Genomic DNA, 19464 nt, shown 5'->3' on the forward strand with positions numbered 1-19464 from the left:
CTTTTGTTTTTCAGCATCAAAACAATGATTCCTCCGGGGGAGTGCCTCTATGCTGGGAGGAAAAGGAGGAAACCCATTCAGAAACAGTTAAGTATCATATTCATCATGAGGCAGTTGCACCTCTCTCCAAATGTATATGGTAGAAATGAGGCAGCAGGAGGAATCTCATCCTCCCATAATCTGCTGACCCAGGGGAGACCCAATCTCTTTCACTTCAATGAGAAACCCCTGGTCTGGAGGCTGGCTCTTCATGGTTTCCAGTGGCTCCAGAAAGGATGCTGAGCATGGGTCAGAGCGTCCTTACCCATCACTGGCTGTCCCAGGAGGCGGCTGGTGGTTGTTGAGGTGTGCACCTCAGTGTTTTTTCCTAGGCAGAAGATACTGGTGGACTAATTGTCAGCTGGGCAATTGGCTGGAGGGGGTGTCCCCTGTGTCCTGTTTTTGAGAAGCTGTGTGTTGAGTGGCACCAGCATGCTGGCATGGCCCCCTTTCCCCTTCCTTGGCTTAGCCTTGCCTGGGGCATCCCTAAGTTCGACACGTGAGTCTGGAAAGTGGGTCAGTTCAACCAACTGAAAAAGCAGACTGGTGACTCACTTTTTGCATAAAGAACACATCATATTCAAGCCACTATTTACTATGGAATCACTTTCATCGGAAGAAAAATGCGAGAGAAGCTGTATGTGTGAAGGCAAAGCAGAAAAAAAGTGCAATGGGTCTTAAGATGCTTGAAATTGCAGGAAAAAAATTGTTATAACTTAAATGTAAAATGACTTTGCCATAAATCACTCTGTGAGATTAAGCCTTCTGATATAATCATTCCACATCTTCTGAGTTATACTTGATTATGAAATACATTTGTAGCATGTTAAAATTGTGAACTAGCACTGGTGGTCTTTGCAGGCAATTTAATGATGAGAAGGTAATTAAAGCAGAGCTCCTAAAATAACCCACTTGGCTTAAAACTGTATATATTTGTCTAAAGTCAAAGGGGAGTTTCTCTGTAAGTTTGGGTGAAGACTGCTGATTTTGTTTGGATTTTGGAGAGTATTTGCACATGAACCACTTGTTGCCACTTTAAAAAAGGTATTTTTTAGTGTAAAATACATAACAGGTGAGGATTTCAATAGACAAAGATGATGAATGAAGAACAGTATTCTTTCTGCAACACCTGAGTGTTAGATCCAAAATGTATACAACGTTTTTGCACTACTGTTCAAGTATGCATCTGGATACTTTATACACGCATGAGGTGTGGAACTTCTCCAGTACGTGAGATTGCCTCTGTGCGGAACTGTTTATGAATCATAACTTATGTGGGAAAGGAAGAAGAGTTGCAGATGCTTTGAGAAACATTAAGCTTCATGTTTGGAGTGTGCATATTAGCAAGAACTTATCTCTGAGATGACTTCTAGGTAAAAGCAATGGCTAAGAAAGCTACCCACTATCAAAGGATGTAAGTGTCCTCAGGAGCCTTTTAGGAACTTCTGGCTTCAGCAAAATCAAACGCAGATTCTCACTGACTTAGACGGAACCAAGGTTTTTACCTTTTGAGCCATTGTAAGTAGTGCTACTTTGAAAATATCTGTGCTACGAGATGGCAAGGCTGGTACCTGAACATGAGCCTATCCACCCAGGATATATACAGTTTTGATGAAGAAACTTGGTTTTGGTTAAATAAGGGAGATCATATGCTTGGAGTTATTATAACACAGCTCCCACATTAGAGACTGCCCTCTATTTTCTGTGAATAGTTACTTATCACTTGCTGAGGATGATTTCTCACTTCCTAGCAACACTAGTCTCTTCCTCAAACCTTATCTCTTTGTGGTCTTGGTGTCTGGTAAGCCTTTCCTGTGCTCATTCCCTCATTCAGAGACTTCCTAACCCTGCTCTGAAGAGGCTCTAAATGCCCATGACTGACTTACGGAGTCCTGAGCTCCTTTCACAGTCTATGCCCTTCAGTCCTATGGATCTTACTGACATTTCAGGACTATGAGGTCTCCTTACCAGCCTCAAATAATTTATCTTAAATTTAGAAGGACAGACATATCCTATTTATTGAATAGCATGTTCAACCACGATTTTTGATCAATGTAGAATGTAGTGTTGTGGTTTTTTTTTTTTTTTTTTTGAGTTTGTCTTGTTTGATAGCATAGCACATTTTCCTCTATGGCCTTGTCATATTTTTCTCCCTGTATGGATTCATGGGTACTAGTCTGAGCAGGAGATGTGGATTTCTTAGGGATTCGTGGATTAGACCTTTTGAAGGTCAGGATTCAGAAGACAGAGGCGTAACACTCCTGTGTGCAGAACAACTAAGTCTTTGATGTCTACCCATAGTCAGTGCATCTCCCCTCCGTTAGCACTTTGTGATCAGGCTGTCAAGCCAGTTGGTGATCCTGCAGCTGGCTTTTAAGTTAGGACATCACAGAATGATAGCACTCATGATGTTCACAGTTTTTCAGGCACAGGATATCAGCAATTGTATTCTGAGGTAGCTTTACAGAACAAGGAGGAACACGTATGAAGAAGCTCTACAGCAGAATGCAGAGAACCGTATGACAATGAAAAAACATGTAGAAAATTTGTATTTGTAAGAGCTAGTATGTTTCTGTCTTCTTCTCTACTAGGAGAGACTGTCTTCACTAGGTTGCCATTCTTCAGACAGTACATCAGGTTTAAGTTTGACCATATATACAAATAACTCTAAAATCCTAGCTGTTCTCCTTTGGTCACAGACAGCTTTCAAACAAGCCCTATTAAATGTATTAAATGTGGTCTACACTAAAGGATTTTGGCATTTATGGAATCAGTTCAAACACCTGGAGCTCAAGCTGGTTGAATATTTTCCATCAGTTATGCTTTTCATCCAGAAAAATGGAGTATTTTGAGTGAAGGAAATATTTTCTACTTAAGTGTTTGTTTCCTGTGGAAACCTAACATTTTACTAGTAACTCAAGCGTGTGAAAACTAAAGAGATCTTGTTTTTAACCTCAAACTAAAATCACTGCATTGAAATTAATACTCATATTAAAGATGCTAGGGCGATGCGTCAGGACAGTTACCATTTGAGATTCATCCACTTTTCATCTCAAACCCTGGCAACTTGTAAAACTCTCTCTCTCTGCAAAACATTTCTTGTAATGTTTTACAGCTCTTTAAAGGCAAGCTCAGCTGCCTTTGCTCTGAGTGTATCTACAACTGCTCCAAACTGCCCAGATGAGCCAGAACTGTATCAGTGCCAGGGTAAACAGAGACCTCAGGAGGTGCAGCTCTCTCCTGTTTCTTAGTTCTCATTTTAAGGCCCTCTGTGGCATAGTCCTTCCTCTTACTTGGTGTCACACTATCCAACCTCTCATCTGCTCTGCCAGGGTGATGTCTTCGTGACCATCAGTTCTGCTTTCTCCTTTTTTTTGCCTTGAAGACTCAGAAGAAGTGGACAGTGGAAAAGGGTCACCTTTCCTTCAGCCAGCTTTCCCTCATCTAGTCCTTTTCACTCACAGGGGACAGTGAGCATTTGCACATGGCCAGTTGCCACTGGAGCTCAGCTGTGCCAGGCTATTGATGCAGTGTCCAAGCACAGCTCAGCAGCTATGGGTGCTGGTCAATTTGTTCATGATAGTCATCTTGCTGTTACTTTGTGCCTAGTCTATCTATTGCATCTCACAATCTCTCTCTTCCCTTCCCCTTCTTACTGAAAGCTTCCCATCGTATTAGATGATTAGATTTTCTCAGTTTAGATCCTCCATGGGTTTCACACTACAGCATACTTTGAAAACTTCTTCAGACTGAACTTTCTGTTCAAGGGGCAGGGCTCCCTCAGTGGGCAGCAGGTAGTGGAGGAGCAGATACCATGCTCTGCAGACAAGAGCTGTAGCTGCAGGAAATTCCTCTGCAAGCTCACCGAACTGGTTTACAGAAGTGGCAGTCCGTGGGTCCTGGGCACACTGAATCGTTGAAGCACAAATGGCTCAATGCCTTACGTGCCAATAAAACAGAAAACGTTCTCTGCATCAGCTCCCACACTCATTTCCTACTGAACAGGGACTGGTGGCATGGATCCTGTGCAGGGACACGTACTTGCTACTGCAGAGCAAAATCTGGATGATCTAACCGCACAAAGAGGAAATGCCAGCTTTACTGTTTTAAGTACAGGTGCCACTTTATTGTAGTAGTAGTGTATGAAAAGCAGATTAAAAGAGGCATTATAGAACGAGTGTTGTGTTCCTTAGGACCTGATTTGTGCAGTTTGAGAATCAGTTTTAACACAAACACGACAAGCATGGCTAGTTTCAGGTCAAAATAAGGGCTAGAATTTCCATTCGCCTCAAAACAACTCATTGAAGAATTTTCCTGCTTGCTCTTTTCTTCTGCAGGACAGCTAAGTTAGCCTTTCCATGGAACTTGCATTGTTTTAAATCTCATCCACTTGGCACCTAATTACCATTTGCATCAAACTTCCATTTGTTTGGATTTACTCACTGACTGAATCATTTCCTTGAGTTTTCAGGAAGACTCCATCCTGAACTTTCTCTTGCAGTCTTTTTACACCATTCCCTGTAATTTCCAGACAACTGATCTCTTAGTACAAATGCAGCCCATGTATTTGCCATGCCTCTCTGGCATAGAGCAGTTGATAGTTTATATGGTAAACAGGCTCGAACAATTTCTGTTCCATGTTACTCTTGAAAATTTTTATCTTTTGAACTCATTGGCCTAATTTTCCTTACTGGAATTATTTTTTTCTGTACTAAGTTGCTTCCTTACTTCAGTTTGTTTGTCATGTGTAAAGGGCAATGAGTAAAAGTCTATGTTCTTTAGCTTATTCTGAACTATGGGCTATATCCCTACAAAAATGTTGCTGTCCACTGGTCAGATATCTTTTGGTGTCAAAAGTGAGAATGGCTGAGCTTCAGGGTTGACTCCAAAAAAGTTAGTACCCATTGTGTACAAAGAGTAGTCCTTCTTTGTGGATTGCATTAGTTGTTGGATATTTTCTCTCTCTCACAGAGGAAATCCCCAATCCATAAAATCTCCCCCATGCCTCTGAAAGCAGCTCATTCTGTTATTGAAGGACCACATGCCATTTTAGGCAATTTTAAATGAAAAATCAGGAATTATGTGTTTTCATCGACACCTATCTTGAATATTTTTTCATTCTGTCTGTGTGTTGATGCTATCCTGTCAAATTGAACTGAATGCTCACAAAGATAGCAATGATTTTTTCAAATCTGGTTCGATTTGAAAGGTTTTCACTTTGTAGCAAAGTCAGCAATCCCATGTACGTAACATTGATCTTTTTTACTAATTCCTAAACATAACATTTTTTTTCTAACTACTTAAAAGCTGAATTAAGATTGCATAAGAAGACAACGCTCAAAGTATGTTGTACTTTAACCCTTGACCACCTTGTGAAATACTAATGCTCAAAATTAAAATTATCATTGAAAAATGGAATCAATGTGTGGCATGTCAAACTGCAGCAGAAATGTGCTACAAGTGACTAGATGCACTCTGTTTCTCCACTGGAGCACTAGCTAAGCTGCATAAGCTTATGCTTCTTGTCTTTGCTTAGGTGGAAGTGGGAGCTGTTAGCACACCCATCTTTTCCTTGTCCACCATTTCCCATTCTTGCAGTATTTTTCCACTCTTTTCCCCCATGATCTTTCTCTAAATGTCTCTTCTGAAGAAAGGGCCTCAGGAGAAATGTGGCAATGTGCCATAACACCAAAGAGAAAAAGGGCGATGTGAGAGTGTGGTGGAGACCACCAGACACAACACCAAGTGCCCGGGACGATGCTAGCTCAGCTGCAGCCCGGGGTTGCTGTAAGCCCTTGGCGATTGTGTATTCATGCAGTTTGCAGCTCCAGTGGCCTGTGGCTTATTTTTGGATAAAGCATGTGACTACTGCTTTGTCCAGCAATGGCTGTCTGCTGGAGATAACAGCCTTCTCGACCTTACCACAAATGTCTTGCTGCTTACGTGACAAGTCTGTGCTTTGCCCACTGAACACCCCTCACTGTCATGCTGGACACCCCAAAATTGATCACCCCTCACTGGACGCCCCAAAACCGAGTAGTTTAAAATTCACCATTTTGCCTGTGCGACTTTAATCTAGCACCTTCCTCACTGGGGATGCGTTTCATCTTGTACATTTTCACAACAACTGTTCTGAGATATCTGGTCCTGTTCACTGCATGGACACACCGTGGGACTGGGGTAGGAGTGTTTGGTTTTGAAATCTGAATAATGTTAATCTTAATGTTTTGGGAGGAATATGAATGTTCTTAAGAGAGAAACCAAATTCTTATCTTTGTTACAACTGACATACAAAAGATAAAATGGAGAAAATTCAAGGGAGTTTTGAGCCTGGCAAAAGAACGTCTCTTCATGTCGCTTCCCGTACTCTTTTTATCATGTCCAAAGACAGGCTCTTTTCTTGATTATCTCCTGAGCTACAGGTTAATTCTGAGTCATTAAACGGAGGACACTAAGATGCTTTAAATGAATACAGTGGGTGCTGAATAGGTTCATCCATTAGTCATGGTAATTTTATTCTGCTGTTCAGATACTGATTTGTACAACATTGATGAGAAATCATGTTTTTCTGGTGTTCACTAAGACACAAAGATAGCGCCCATTCCCCTAAGATCAGAGGGTCCTGAATAAGAGATATCATTTCTTCATCCATTTTCCACTGGGTAGATGTGAAAAGAGAGGCCAATGTCCATGTCTTTGCACAACGGCAAACGCAGAATGGTGAAATTTAAAATGTCTTTACAGCTGGGGATAGAAACTTAGCAGATTTGCATAGAACCTAGATTAACTACACCTATTATCAACTGACTGCAGACAACATCTCAGTCCCTGCTTATACTACCTGGAGGTAAAACAGGTAATCGAAAATGTGATTCTCTTCTCCACCACAGAAGGCCTGCAGCTGGGAATGAAAAATCAAATCCTTCAAAGAGGCACAGGGACCGTCTGAATGCAGAACTTGACCATCTGGCCAGCCTCCTGCCTTTCCCACCCGACATAATATCCAAGCTGGACAAACTGTCCGTGTTGCGCCTTAGCGTCAGCTATCTGCGAGTCAAAAGTTTCTTTCAAGGTAGGTTTCTTTAAGATATCAGTATGCCATTAAAAGTCTCCCTCTTGCTTATTGCTGCTTTCTACTAACCGTGAGTAAAATTAAAATGTAGTATTATACTGGTAAAGTAAAAAAAGAAAGATCTAATCTCTATTATTGAACGTACTTATCTTGCGTATGAGATGTTGCTTTTGAAATGTTGTGCATTTCCTCCTATGCTGTTTGTGTGTTTTTTACCAAATAATGGGATAACCCCCACCCTTCCTCAACATACTTTAGGAAACAGGAAAACATGACTGTAGAATACTTAAACTAGCAAAGAGGCTTGGGACAGATGTAATACCTGTAGCTACTTTGTGCTCCTTTTTTGAAGCTATTATCATTCATGTTTACAATGTCTGTTTAAATACGACGTTAAAGTAAAGAAACTACCGTATTATCTGTATTTACTGTATGCCCAATGGGAAATAGCCTTGCTTGAATGGCCAGGAAGATCACTTTCTTTTGCTATAAGTGAGATCTGAAGTTTAAAGTGTTGACTAAAGCTGTAATAGGCTACACTTTGTTTTTGTAGCTGTCTGGCACACCATACAACGAAAGCCAAATGTGTGTGTTGAGATGTACAGAACAAGAATTATTCCAAATTTGAAGACAGTTTTCATTTCTTCTGTTACTGCAGTATTCACAAAATCCGCAAAATCTGGATTAAGGATTCAACAATGAAAATCTTCTCAAAAGTTTTTTTTTTTTTTTAAATGAGAAATAAAAGCCTATTTGAAGGAGTATAACTGACTAAAACTTATAGGTGGGCTGCAGAGATGAACAGCAGTATTATTTATGGATGTTATTTTCCTTTACTACTCTTTACTACTCCTTTCTGTTACTATCCCTTATTATGTACAGTGTGTACAAGGGAGACCTTTTATTTTTGACTGAGGAATATTTGTTGGTTGACCTCTTTTTTTTGTTTGTTTGTTTTGGTTTTGGTTTTTAAATTTTAGTATAAAAATAATGCCAGATTTTGAAGAGGCTTTGGCAGGCTGCATGACATGCTACAAGCTGACATCACGTATCATGTTACAGGTGGTGATGTTACTGATGGCAGAAGCCTCCCATGTCAACGGTGGCAGCTGGCTGCCTAGCCTCTGTCATTCGGCAATTTACAGAGTGCCTCTCTTCCCCTTTGTACACATACCTGAGTGTTATTACCCCTTCCTCTGAGCTCTGCTTTCATTTCCCTTGGATTCACAAGGAATAAGCTGTCTTCAGCTGCCTTTACTACTCTTCTCTCTGAGTTTCTAATATGGATTGTCTTTTTTTTTTAAAGGATAAAATAAAACAAGTAAAGCCAGACTTCATTACTCTGAAATGTTCCATGTTTGAAGAGACTTCATTTAATTTAATCCCCAAATTACCTAATTGAACACATAGTTTGTGTTCCCTTCATTCTTATTTTTAAATGTTTACATCGTGAAACTAAGGTTACAGAAAGCATTGTTTATAGTAAAGGAAGGAAACTACATGCCATTTTAAGACAGAGAGCAGGCTGGAGGTTCAGGAGGGTGGAGTGAAGGAGAGGTGAACCCTTGAAACAGATCCGGACAAGGAATGGGTGCTAATGTCTGGTAAGAGCAGGAGCTGCAGCCTTGGCTTCACGTCACGCCATCATCTACTTCCTTGTAGTTGTGTTGTGGAGAAATGAGGCAGAGTTGGGTTTTTTAACTGAAGATTTGGTAGGAAGTCACCTAAAAAAACAAACAAACAAAGATTATCCCCAATGTTTGGATCTTTGTTGTGACGAAAGAGCATAGAAGAGCAGAAATGGCTTCTTTGTGGCTTTTAAAATCAAAGGATGGTACTATGTTAGGAGTTGTTAGAAAAACTAAAGATAGAGAACAGACCAATTGTATGCAGAGATATTATAAAATTGAATACAAAAAATATATCTGGAAAATCTGACCTAGAATATCCATACTAATTCACTCAGGGACAATTAATTCAAAAGAACTGGTGTTCAGTAGAAGAGAGAAACCTGGAAAATAGAACATAAAAACAATAATCGAAGAGGGACAGTGGTCAGCAAATTGTTCTGTGCTTGTAATACGATATGTTGACATAAACAAGAAAGCCAAGTGTGGATTTTGGTCTGTTTGCCCAGAGGCAGCATGTCACTAAACAGGAAGGTTATAATCCCTCTCTGCATGAGACCAGCATGACTCCATCTGGAATACAGCTTTCTGTTGTGGGCATCTCCTGGTCACAAGGGCATTAGTACATATAAAGATGTTTGGAATAAACACAGTCAAGAAGTGACTGTAAGGCTGGATGGCCAAAAAAAAAAAAAAAAAGAGTAAAATTAGCTCAAACACGTACAATTTATGTCCTACGGCTGTTCTTCTTTGTGGGGGAGAAGGATGGCCTGTGAGACAGGAAGGAATTGCTAAGGACATTTTAGTGGAGCACAATGAAGGACCTAAGAAGCAATGATTAGCATGCTGAAATTTGGCTTGAATATCAAGCAAATCATATCTGTAACGAGTTCTGTTCAGCTATCCGATATTCCTAAAACTGATGCAGTGGAGATTCAGCACATTCAAAATTGTAGTCATAATTGGACACACAGGCGTGTTCATCCTTCTTTTAAAACACTGTTCTTTGAGTTTTAAGGAAGTTAAGCTTAAATCCTATGTTTAAAAAAATTGTGTGTAAGAATGCTTTTTGCAATTTTTCTTAAAGCTTCAAAGTGCAGTCTTACACAGAAGTTCACGTATGACATTGCCGTTCAACCTATAGCAGTTCGTCAATTCCAGTGACAAATTGTAATTACACACCTTCAACAGATCCAGCGGTTTCCAGACATACTCGTTGACTTGCCACTAGGTGTCCTTTCAGTAGCTACTCTGGAATCCTCGGTGTGCAGCATAAATGTATTTATAGAGATCAATAGCTAATTAGAGGGCATGGAGTGACCTCACCATTTTGATTTCAGGTGTGGAAATAACTTTGCAAGGAATTAGGTATTAGGGGATAGCAAGTATTCATTAGTCACGTATTCCCTTCTTGGTGACCATTACAGGTTAATACCTTGAAGCATATGGCCTGTTCATCTTAGTTAATTATTTAAGCAAAAGTTCTGGCTCTTTTCCAAAATTGAGATCTGGTTGTTAAGGCAGATTATACTAGTTATCAGTTTAACAGTCATTCTGGTGGATTTCCTCTGTCATTCGTAGAAACCTTCTCCTTTGGCTTCGGAACAATTCCTCTGCCTACTGGGTTTACAGCCTTCAATCTCTGTTATCGGTTGGCAGTGGCTCTATTAATAGTCCCACTCCCCCAGGCTACATGCATTTAGTCGTGTTGCATTTTCCTGATAAGCGCTTCAAAATGGCTTGCAGCGGTAACCTTACAATCTCACCAGATCTCTTGTACAAGACAGCACAGATCTGAACGGGTACTGAGGCTGAGAGACATCAACTGCTACAGGAAGCTGTGCTGGTCACCTGGCCCTCACAAAAATTTGCCTTGGGTGGGACTGCTGTGGGTGTGGAGTGGTACTTAATGGCTGTGACCACTTGAGCTCCCTGGACCTCTGTCTTGGCCGTATTCCATCCTGGATCATGTATTCTGTCTTCCTTTACCACTCTCGACAATACATCCTTCAGTACATCTTATTTCTTAGTTTTTCCAGTGGTGGAAAAATGGTAGTCTTGTTCCACTTCAAACCTGACTCCCTTTCACTGATCATTTAACTTGTCCCCTTCTAGTATAGCTTTTACTTTTGTAGATCAATGTAAAAAGAGTAGCACCTTGTTCTTTTAGCATCTCAGATTTGTTCTGAGAGGCAGTTAACGTAAGCTTCCTGGTACCTCTAAGGAGAACAGCTGTGATAGTTTAGATAGACCAACAGACGAAATAAGAATACAGTTAGAACTAGAAATTAAATTTCCTAATTTTTAGTTCTTAGTGTAAATAATCTTATACTGATAGGCCACTCAAATTTTCCTTCAAAATGCCAGTCATTAATGCTTTTAACCATAAGCATTCCTAATTAATGATAACTAATATTGCCAAATGCAGTCTTAGATGTCAAAAGTAGAGACTTTAATATGGGCGATTCTTTGGTTATTCAAGAATTGAGGGCATTTTAATTCCTTCACTGCATAATTCAGATAAAAAGTAATTTAATCCAATAGTCTATGTTACGGTGCCCATCCAGACATATAATGTATGGATAAATGTGTATTTTTCCTGTTTATATGCACATACACATTTGCATGCGAACAGATAAACATGCATGCACAGGTGAAAACAGTGGCTTCTCAACAAAAATCTCCCTTGTGCTATTATTTTGACGTTCGGTGCTTATTTAGTACCAGAATTCAGTGCCTTCTCTGTATTTACTTACTTCCAGACTTCATTTCATCTTGAAAGCTGAAAATGTGATTGATTTATTGGTGACTAAGTAAGGAATGTAGCTAGTCCTGGATTAACTCTGAGAATAAATGTATTAAAAGTTTCTGTACATTTTACATTAAAATTGTAATCCAGATTGTAATTCAGAAAATAGTGACAGTCAAGTGTGGAGACATTTTGTTTGAACTGCCTTATGTCAAAGTTATGTGTGGATTTTAAACTGAATTGCAACAGACTATGAAACATTTGTCTATAAATTTTAGTTTGTCTGCTTCCATGTAGAATTTCACATGTTAGGAAATAGGCCTGTAAGGGACTTTCTCAGTGAATAATCAACTGTTCCTAAACCTGAGGGACGTTTGTGTAATGTTTTTATGAATGTGCAACGTCAGTGATTCCACACCCTCCTTGGCAATCCTCAACATCCGGTTCATATCTCTCCTACTGCAGGTTAAGCCTTCCCTCTTCTTAGAACTACTTATTCTCTTTTCTTGTGACACCTCTGTTTTTACAGCCGTGAAGGTGTCTCATGTTTCCTCCAGTCTTTTCTTCTTTAGGCAAAACAGCCCTGCCCTGATCCTGATTTTTTTTTTTTAATTTCCCCTCCAGAGCTGTATTTTCCTTAGTCATTCTTGTTGCTCTGCTTTTGTCTTTTTTCAACATAAGTTCAGGGCACCATGCAATGCATCCTTCAATTTTACAGAGAATGATTGATAGCTTTTCTCAACTTTTCTCACACCATGGTTTCGTAAGTAAGCTTGGCCCTCTTTACAAGAAGTTTCTTTAGTTTACTTACGAAGATATTGTGAGGCTTTTCTAAGTTATGAAGACATGTAATATCTATTGTTGTTCTTTCTTCCCATTCACATGTTCTTTTATAGAGGGTAATTAATTTGGTGTGACACAGCAACGTATTCGTGGCAGATCTGTTGATTCCTATATCTTTGTTATTAAGTTTCTACAAATAGATTGATTTCTTTTTCCAGTGCTTTTCTAGGGATTAAAGCCCAGCTCAGTGGTCCTACTATTCTTTGATTTCTTCTTCCCGTGCTTTCTAAAGATAAGCTCCATGTTTGCCCTCTTCTACTCTTCCAAAATCTCCCCTCATCACAATTTCTCATAGATTAATAGCTAACAGCTCTGAGAATGCTTCAGCTCAGTCTCAGAACATGCTGCAATGGATTTTGCCAGATGCAACCAACTTGCAAACACTAAACTTATGCAAGCACTGGAGGTGCTAACCTTGTTGCTAGTACTTGCCAGCAGTATCTGTCTGATCCTAGCTGATGAAAGCAAAAAGGCAATAAACACTTGAAACTTTTGGTGTAGCATCTGTAGCTGAGTAGCATCTCAATATCTATTTCTGAGCAGCAGAAAACTCTTTTCCCAGTCTTTTTATAAGGTTAAAGGACTTCCAGTGTGCTTTTAATAACCTCTCATTTCTTGATACATTTTATTTTATGCATTGGCTTTTCTGTTTTTCTTCTTACACAATTGTGCTTTATTTCATTATTTATTTATTTTTTGTGAGCTTCCAGTCACAAGGACTCAGGATTTTCTTAAGATGTTCTTTTGCTATCTTTCCCACTCTTCATTGCTATTGAGATACTTTACATTTATTCCCTTCAGCCTGGTTTGTTGAAAGAACTTTGAGCTTCTACTTCCCTTACATATCTGTCCTAAGAGATTTCGCCTTCCAGTTCTCCAGGTGTACTGGAGTCTTCCTTCTTGAGATCTGGTGTCTTCATTATGCTGTTGTTTGGATTCCTGCTGCTATAAGAGCCATTGGGTCCAGGATTTCCCGGTCACTTTCACCAAGACACTGTCCCAACCTTCTCACCAGTTTCTCCCTTTCAATTCAATCTCTTCTAAATATTTATTTATTTATTTTTCCAGTTCTGGCAGGATAGCACACACTGTTTGGTTTCTGTCTTTCTTCTGATTTAACATCATATTAGCAGGTCATTTCCTCTTACTCAGTTATGTCTTTGGTGTGATCCAATTCCCACTGATGTTTATCTTTAATGGAAATTGGATTTATCCCTTTTAAGAAGAAAGCAACAAAGGATTCCTCCCAGCTGGCCTGAGTTTGAGTGTCCACAATTACTTGCAATCTGTTCCAGCTTTCATCTCCTCCTCCTGTATCCATGGTTGTTGATCTTCTAGCTCAATAACATGTATGGATTTCTTACTACTTTTATTCAGATTCCTTAGGTTCATTAGATTTTTTACATTAGGCCGTCCTAAGAAAAGACCATGAGACTGTACCTTACTGTAGAATTTGAACATTTAGTACAACAGTCCACACCCTATAGCTGGCAGATGTGTTTCTGGTGAGAGGTACGTCAATCCAGAAAGTTACAAAATTAAAACTTGAGAAGGGTAAGGGAGCAAAGAATGGCCTTGCTTTCAGTGCATTATCCACACCGTAACGCTATTCAACATTTCTTTATGAGTGCTGCTTAGCTGAACCAAAGCTCCTCTTCTGACAGTCCAGGACTCCACTGCAGTGCAAGCAGAGGGGTTCTTAGGCTTCCAGTTTCTTCCCGTTGCCCTTCCAAACATTTCTGTTTTCTTTTCAAGAGATTTTTTTCTCTTCCAAAATCTCTCAGCTATTTTTTCTTTTTTTTTTTCTTTTTTTTTTTTTTTTTCCCTGGATTGCCAAGTTTTGCTCTTTTGGTATAAACATGTTTTTTAGATTTCATTTAACATTTGCAAGGAAGATTTTTCCACAACAAAATTTAAAAGGTTTTGAAACTGAACTCATAAGTTTGTGTTTATTGTTATAATTATGGCCTATACTGAATACATTTTTTGGGGGAATTTTCTTCTTTCATTTGTTAGCTGGTTCATGTAGCCTGAAGCTTTCCCTTAAATGTTAAACCATAGTCTTAGTGAATCACAGAATCACAGAATGGCTGAGGTTGGAAAGGACCTCTGGAGGTCATCTGGTCCAACACCCTGCTCAAGCAGGGCCACCTAGAGATGCTTGCTCAAGACCGTATCCAGGAGGCTTCTGAATGTCTCCAAGGAGGGAGTCTATACAACCTTTCTGCGCAACCTGTGCTAGTGTTTGCTCACTCACACAGAAAAAAAGCATTTCCTAATGTTTAGAGAGACCTTCTTGTGTTTCAGTTTGTGTCCATTGCCTCTTGTCCTGTTACTGGGCACCACTGAAAAGAGCTTGGTCCATCCTCTTTGCACCCTCACTTCAGGTATTTATACGTGCTGAGATCCCCCTTGAGCCTTCATTTCTCTAGACTAACGAGTCCCAGCTCTCTCAACCTTTCCTTGCACAAGAAATGCTCCAATCTCTTCGTTGTCTTTGTGGACCTTTGGTGGACTCTCCATGTCTTTTATACTGGACATGTTTAGAACAGACATAGAAAAGTAAAAGAAGGAAAGATCTGGAATGTAAGTAAGTATTATAAGAGACACTATGTTGAGAACAGAATAAAATGCCTAGATCAGCAGTCGTGGAATTATGCCTCCTTGACTCCATGTCTTCACTCCCACTAATCCTTTCTTACTATGATTTATATATTGATTTCAGTTATGGAAACGATGAGAGGCTTTCAGATTATCCTTAAGCCTCTAATTTTTGATGAAACCTATACTTTGAGTTACAAATCCAGGATTTCAGTTTCAGTCTGCTTAGCTAGGGTTGAAGCTGATACCTTGAGTCAAGAAGTGCCCAACATATTTGTATATTTTAACGTTTACAAGTTGTTTTTTTTAAAGACATATTCTACTGATTTAGAGCACTCATGGTGCTGTCCTCTGAAATTGAATGCCTGAATGATTTCTTTATTGCAAGGGAAATAAAGACTTTTTTTAAAAAACACATACAAAATATCCTTAGGGTATCTGTTGCTGTAGTCCATAGCCATAACTTATTAGATTGTCTACAAGAATTTATGTTGTTTAGGTTTCTTCAAGCAGCATATTTAACTTCTTGCGCAGTAAAAGAACCTTCCTGGTCAGAGTAGGTAACAGGTAAGTCTATTCCAGTGGCTGTACTCAATCATTGTATTCAATTAACCAATACATTTAGAATGTTTCAGCCAAAAAGGGACTTCTTGTGAAAGAAACACATTTTCTCCTTTCTTCTGCTCTATAATTTTACCATTTTCTTAACGATACAGCAACTGAAAAAAGGAAAGAATATTCTCATGCAGAATTGAAGTAAGACCTACTTCTCCAAGTCATTATCTAATCAAGAGCTAAAATGCTATATCAGTGAAATTTTAGTAAAAGTGTCAAGACATTAAGGTGGCTAGCTGCATTTAATCCTTACTGATACCTAGCAGGACTCAATTCTGGAGAAGCAGCTGCACGTCTACTTTCACCCATGTAACCCTTTTTCAAGCTGGTTTATTTTGACTAGGCCTTTTGACATTTTTGTATGGCATCACATTAACACATTGCTTATAGCAATGCTTCACTTTTTCTTTTCCCCTTATTTCCTGCGGAAACCATTCATTGTATGTAACAAATACCGGAGGTTGCTTGTCCTCATGGATAACCTGAAGAAGAACTCTCTGACCCTTGGGAGACTTTTGTTGACTCTTGGAAGAGGACCTTGTCTCACCTTTGTGCCTTGTTGAAAGAGCATTGAAGGTTTTGCTACCTCTTCCTGCTCATTGGCTTTCTCCTTAGTTTCTTGCAAACAAGGTATGTTTTGTAGGAGAAGCAGAGTAGATTGTTCAAGCAGGATTCAGAATAAGCCTACATTCAGGAAGAACAAGAGGACTATAGAATTTATTGAATTCCTGTCATTTTTGAAGATCAAGGGAACCTTTTGGTGCAACGATATGTTAGATATCACATTCTCAGGCTGGCTCTAAATTCCATACCTATTTTTTGGAATAATGGCAAATAAAGGGTGTTAGTTATAAATAATTGTCAGTTCTTTTCTGGTACTCCTTTGGTACTCATGTGTCATGTGCTGTGGGTTGTTTATATTGGCAGACCTTGTAATCTTAGAGCTGTTAGGCTGTGTCAGGCTTCTTGCAAAGAGAGTTGGACTCTATAGACTTTGTGCTGTCTTTGGGTAATACACCATGGTTACAAGTCTTCTTGTAGAACTTCCTTTTCCAGTTCTGGATCTATGTCTTATACCATCTTTCTATTGCTGAACGCCATTCAGCTGAAAGTTCCTGTAGGCCTCAGTGTTTCTCTTGATACTGGCAAGTCTGACTATAAAACCGGGGACCTGAAAATGACAAGTGACAGGAGAAGAACCTTTGACTATTTGATTTCTGCTAAGGTCATTTGGCACTGGAATAGTTCTGCTGTTTCTAGCAATAGAAGTACACTCAGAACCAGACAACATGGTCACAGAAATATGTAAGGGCTGCTTTTATAGGTGTTCCCTCAAACCCCGGCTGCTATATTGGTCCAATGCAAGGGGAAATCCCCCGGACAGTTTGAGCTGTTAAGCAGAGGTCTTTATCTTTCTCCAGCTTGATTAGTCGTTTTTAACCATTCTGATTTGGTAGGCTTTTATGCTTGATTCCATTTGGATAGTTCACAGTATGCATCTCATATATCATTGATATAAATAAATGTAGGCATATAACAAGGAAAGAAATGGCCCCATCTAAACCAGTAGACTGATATACGTGCTCTTTTGTATTCACAGATGTGATCTTTCTTGAGCACTGTGCTTGCTCAATCCTTCCTCTGCAGCAGAGATCCTCCTTGGCCCAGCCTTTTACCAGCTGTTGAAATACCCTCCTAGCCCCCTGTGGATCAAATTCTATTCTCCTACACTGTAATGAATGGTCTTTCTATGGCCTCATTTTCTTGAGTTAAATTGTATTTGGATGTTGGAGACTGAGAAAGAACTTAGTGTAGGTTTAGTTCTACTGCAGCCCAAGTGATCCTTGGATATAGAAACAAGATTGGTTTTCACCATAGGAAATATTGTTTTTTCGCTGCAGAAGTTGCTAGAAATTGCAGTGATTGTAGAAGATAATAACAATAATTTTGCCCTCGTCAGTGCTGCAGTGGATGGGAGGTAGGAAAGCATTCCCTCAGGCATGAATTTTGGCTTGGTTTACACTTGTTCTCAGTTTCATGACTGATTACTGTCTCTGAGAGGAAATGTGTTTCTTTACTTTCAAGAAAATGATTTACTTTGTTTCTAATTTTAAACACAGATATGTTTTAAAGGAAAGACAATACCTTTTATCCAACAGAACAAGGAATTTAGCTTGGCATAATATAATTGCAAAGGGCTTTGAAGACGAATAGGACAAATAGTTTCAGGCTAGAGAACAGTATGGGAGACTACCTTCCTGGTTTCTCTTCTTGCTCTGCTACTGCCTAACTTTTGGCTTACAGTACATGGTGAAGCTCTCTGCAGAGAACTCTGAAATAATGCAGATGTCTGAGCTGGTCCTGCAGCTAGAAGCAGATTTGGGGATACTTTGGGGAATACTTTGCACTTTGGGGATATATATGCACAAAATACTTTGCACTTTTGGGATATATAGCCAGACCTTTTCCAAGCTCCTGTTATCTCCATATAGCAGCTTGAGACGCTGTGCCCACACCAACACCCTTAAAGCTAGCTCAACGATCTTTGTGCTTCACTCCATGCTTGTCTGGTGCAGACAAACTTATCTGGTGCTTGCCAGATCAGGTAACTCCATTCTTTTGTGTCTGTACAAATACACTGGCTATGCCACGCAGACACCAAGATGACACGTGTCATCCATGGAGATGAAGAGCAGTGAGTGTAGGCTCAGACCAAGCTAGAACACATGCTCACTGCAAATAGGTCCCTTCTGCTTTAGTGTTCCTTGTCATTTATCGCATTATCAAAACCCAGTAAGCTGTCCTAAGACCATTTGCCAGATAGTGTTGTGGATGGAGGTGGGTGAGAACCATATCATAGTATTGTCATAGCTGCTTTGAAGACTGTTCTTCAAGACTAGTGCAAGTATAGTCAGAAATTATTTCTAATGAGACTTCTGGGAAGGCAAACCCATTAATATCTTGAATTCAGAGCCTGCCTTTCAGATGTAAATATAAAACACCACTTCCTTTCTGAGACTTCTTAAAAATAATTGGAATTACAAGGCTGTCATTCAGCTTTTTGACTTTGTAATCCCTTTATAGAGTCAGTTGATGAAGTTCTGAAATGCTGTCTTACATGCCTCAATGGCAATTCATGGTGTCTACTGAGACCCTGAGAATTTGATGAGATTCAATCTCAGTATGAAGGCCAGGCATAGGGACTGGGGAAATGTGGAGGTTGCAAAGGTGTGCTAAACAAGAGGGAAGAGGATAAAGATTAATAGTCAGTTCCTGAACTGGCTTCCATCATGTACTTATTAGATTTTCAAGTAAATGCTGTGTTGCTTCTCCCCCTTAACCACTCACAGATGCACTTTATTATCTACTTTCAATAGTTTTATTTAAAAAAACCTTCTTTCTTGTTCTGCTCCTCAAAGTCCTGCTAATTGTTAGGTCTGAGAGCATTGCCTGTCACATGCATCAGTATAGTCTCTTTGGTGGTTTTTATCTTTTTTTTTTTTTTATTGTTCTCTCTGTGTTGTCTGTGTCTGTTGTTTCCTGTCTTATACTAGGTATGTGTATGCTTTGTCAGTGAGTCACCAGCTTTTTATTCTGTGGTGACAAATGTGTTTCCATCTAAGAGCCCTAAAAATCCACTGGAAGGACTCAATCCAAAGACAAGAGGATACCAAGTCATGGAAGAGGACAAGGCTAAGTGGCCTTTGTTTATTTTTTAATAAATTCTGTCTTTTCAAGATTTTATTTAATCTCTGATAAATTAAATTTAAATTCTGTTTGTTGATAGCATTTCATTGACTTTTTTGAATGTAATCAGGGCGTATGTTTTTATTTTCATTTTGTTCTCGGAGTTTAAAATTAGCAAACGAAATGAAATTTAATGCTAACAATAAGCAAAACACCTTGCCAGAATTCAG

At 39.4% G+C, this 19464-nt stretch overlaps 1 protein-coding gene across 2 annotated transcripts in view; it reads left to right on the plus strand.

The window, feature by feature from the left end:
- Nucleotides 1-19464, plus strand: part of AHRR (aryl hydrocarbon receptor repressor) — a 92187-nt gene that overhangs the window by 17482 nt on the left and 55241 nt on the right. Inside the window, exons 2-3 of one of the 2 annotated variants that reach the window (XM_083825777.1) lie at nucleotides 15-86; nucleotides 6930-7111. In XM_083825777.1, coding sequence (XP_083681903.1) covers nucleotides 25-86; nucleotides 6930-7111 — 244 coding nt within the window. In that variant the 5' untranslated portion in view covers nucleotides 15-24. Of the gene's footprint in view, nucleotides 1-14; nucleotides 87-6925; nucleotides 7112-19464 lie in introns of both variants that reach the window. The other variant, XM_083825778.1, reaches the window with a different exon arrangement.

Source organism: Anser anser, assembly GCF_964211835.1.
Source record: "Anser anser genome assembly, chromosome: 2".
Classification (NCBI taxonomy): domain Eukaryota; kingdom Metazoa; phylum Chordata; class Aves; order Anseriformes; family Anatidae; genus Anser; species Anser anser.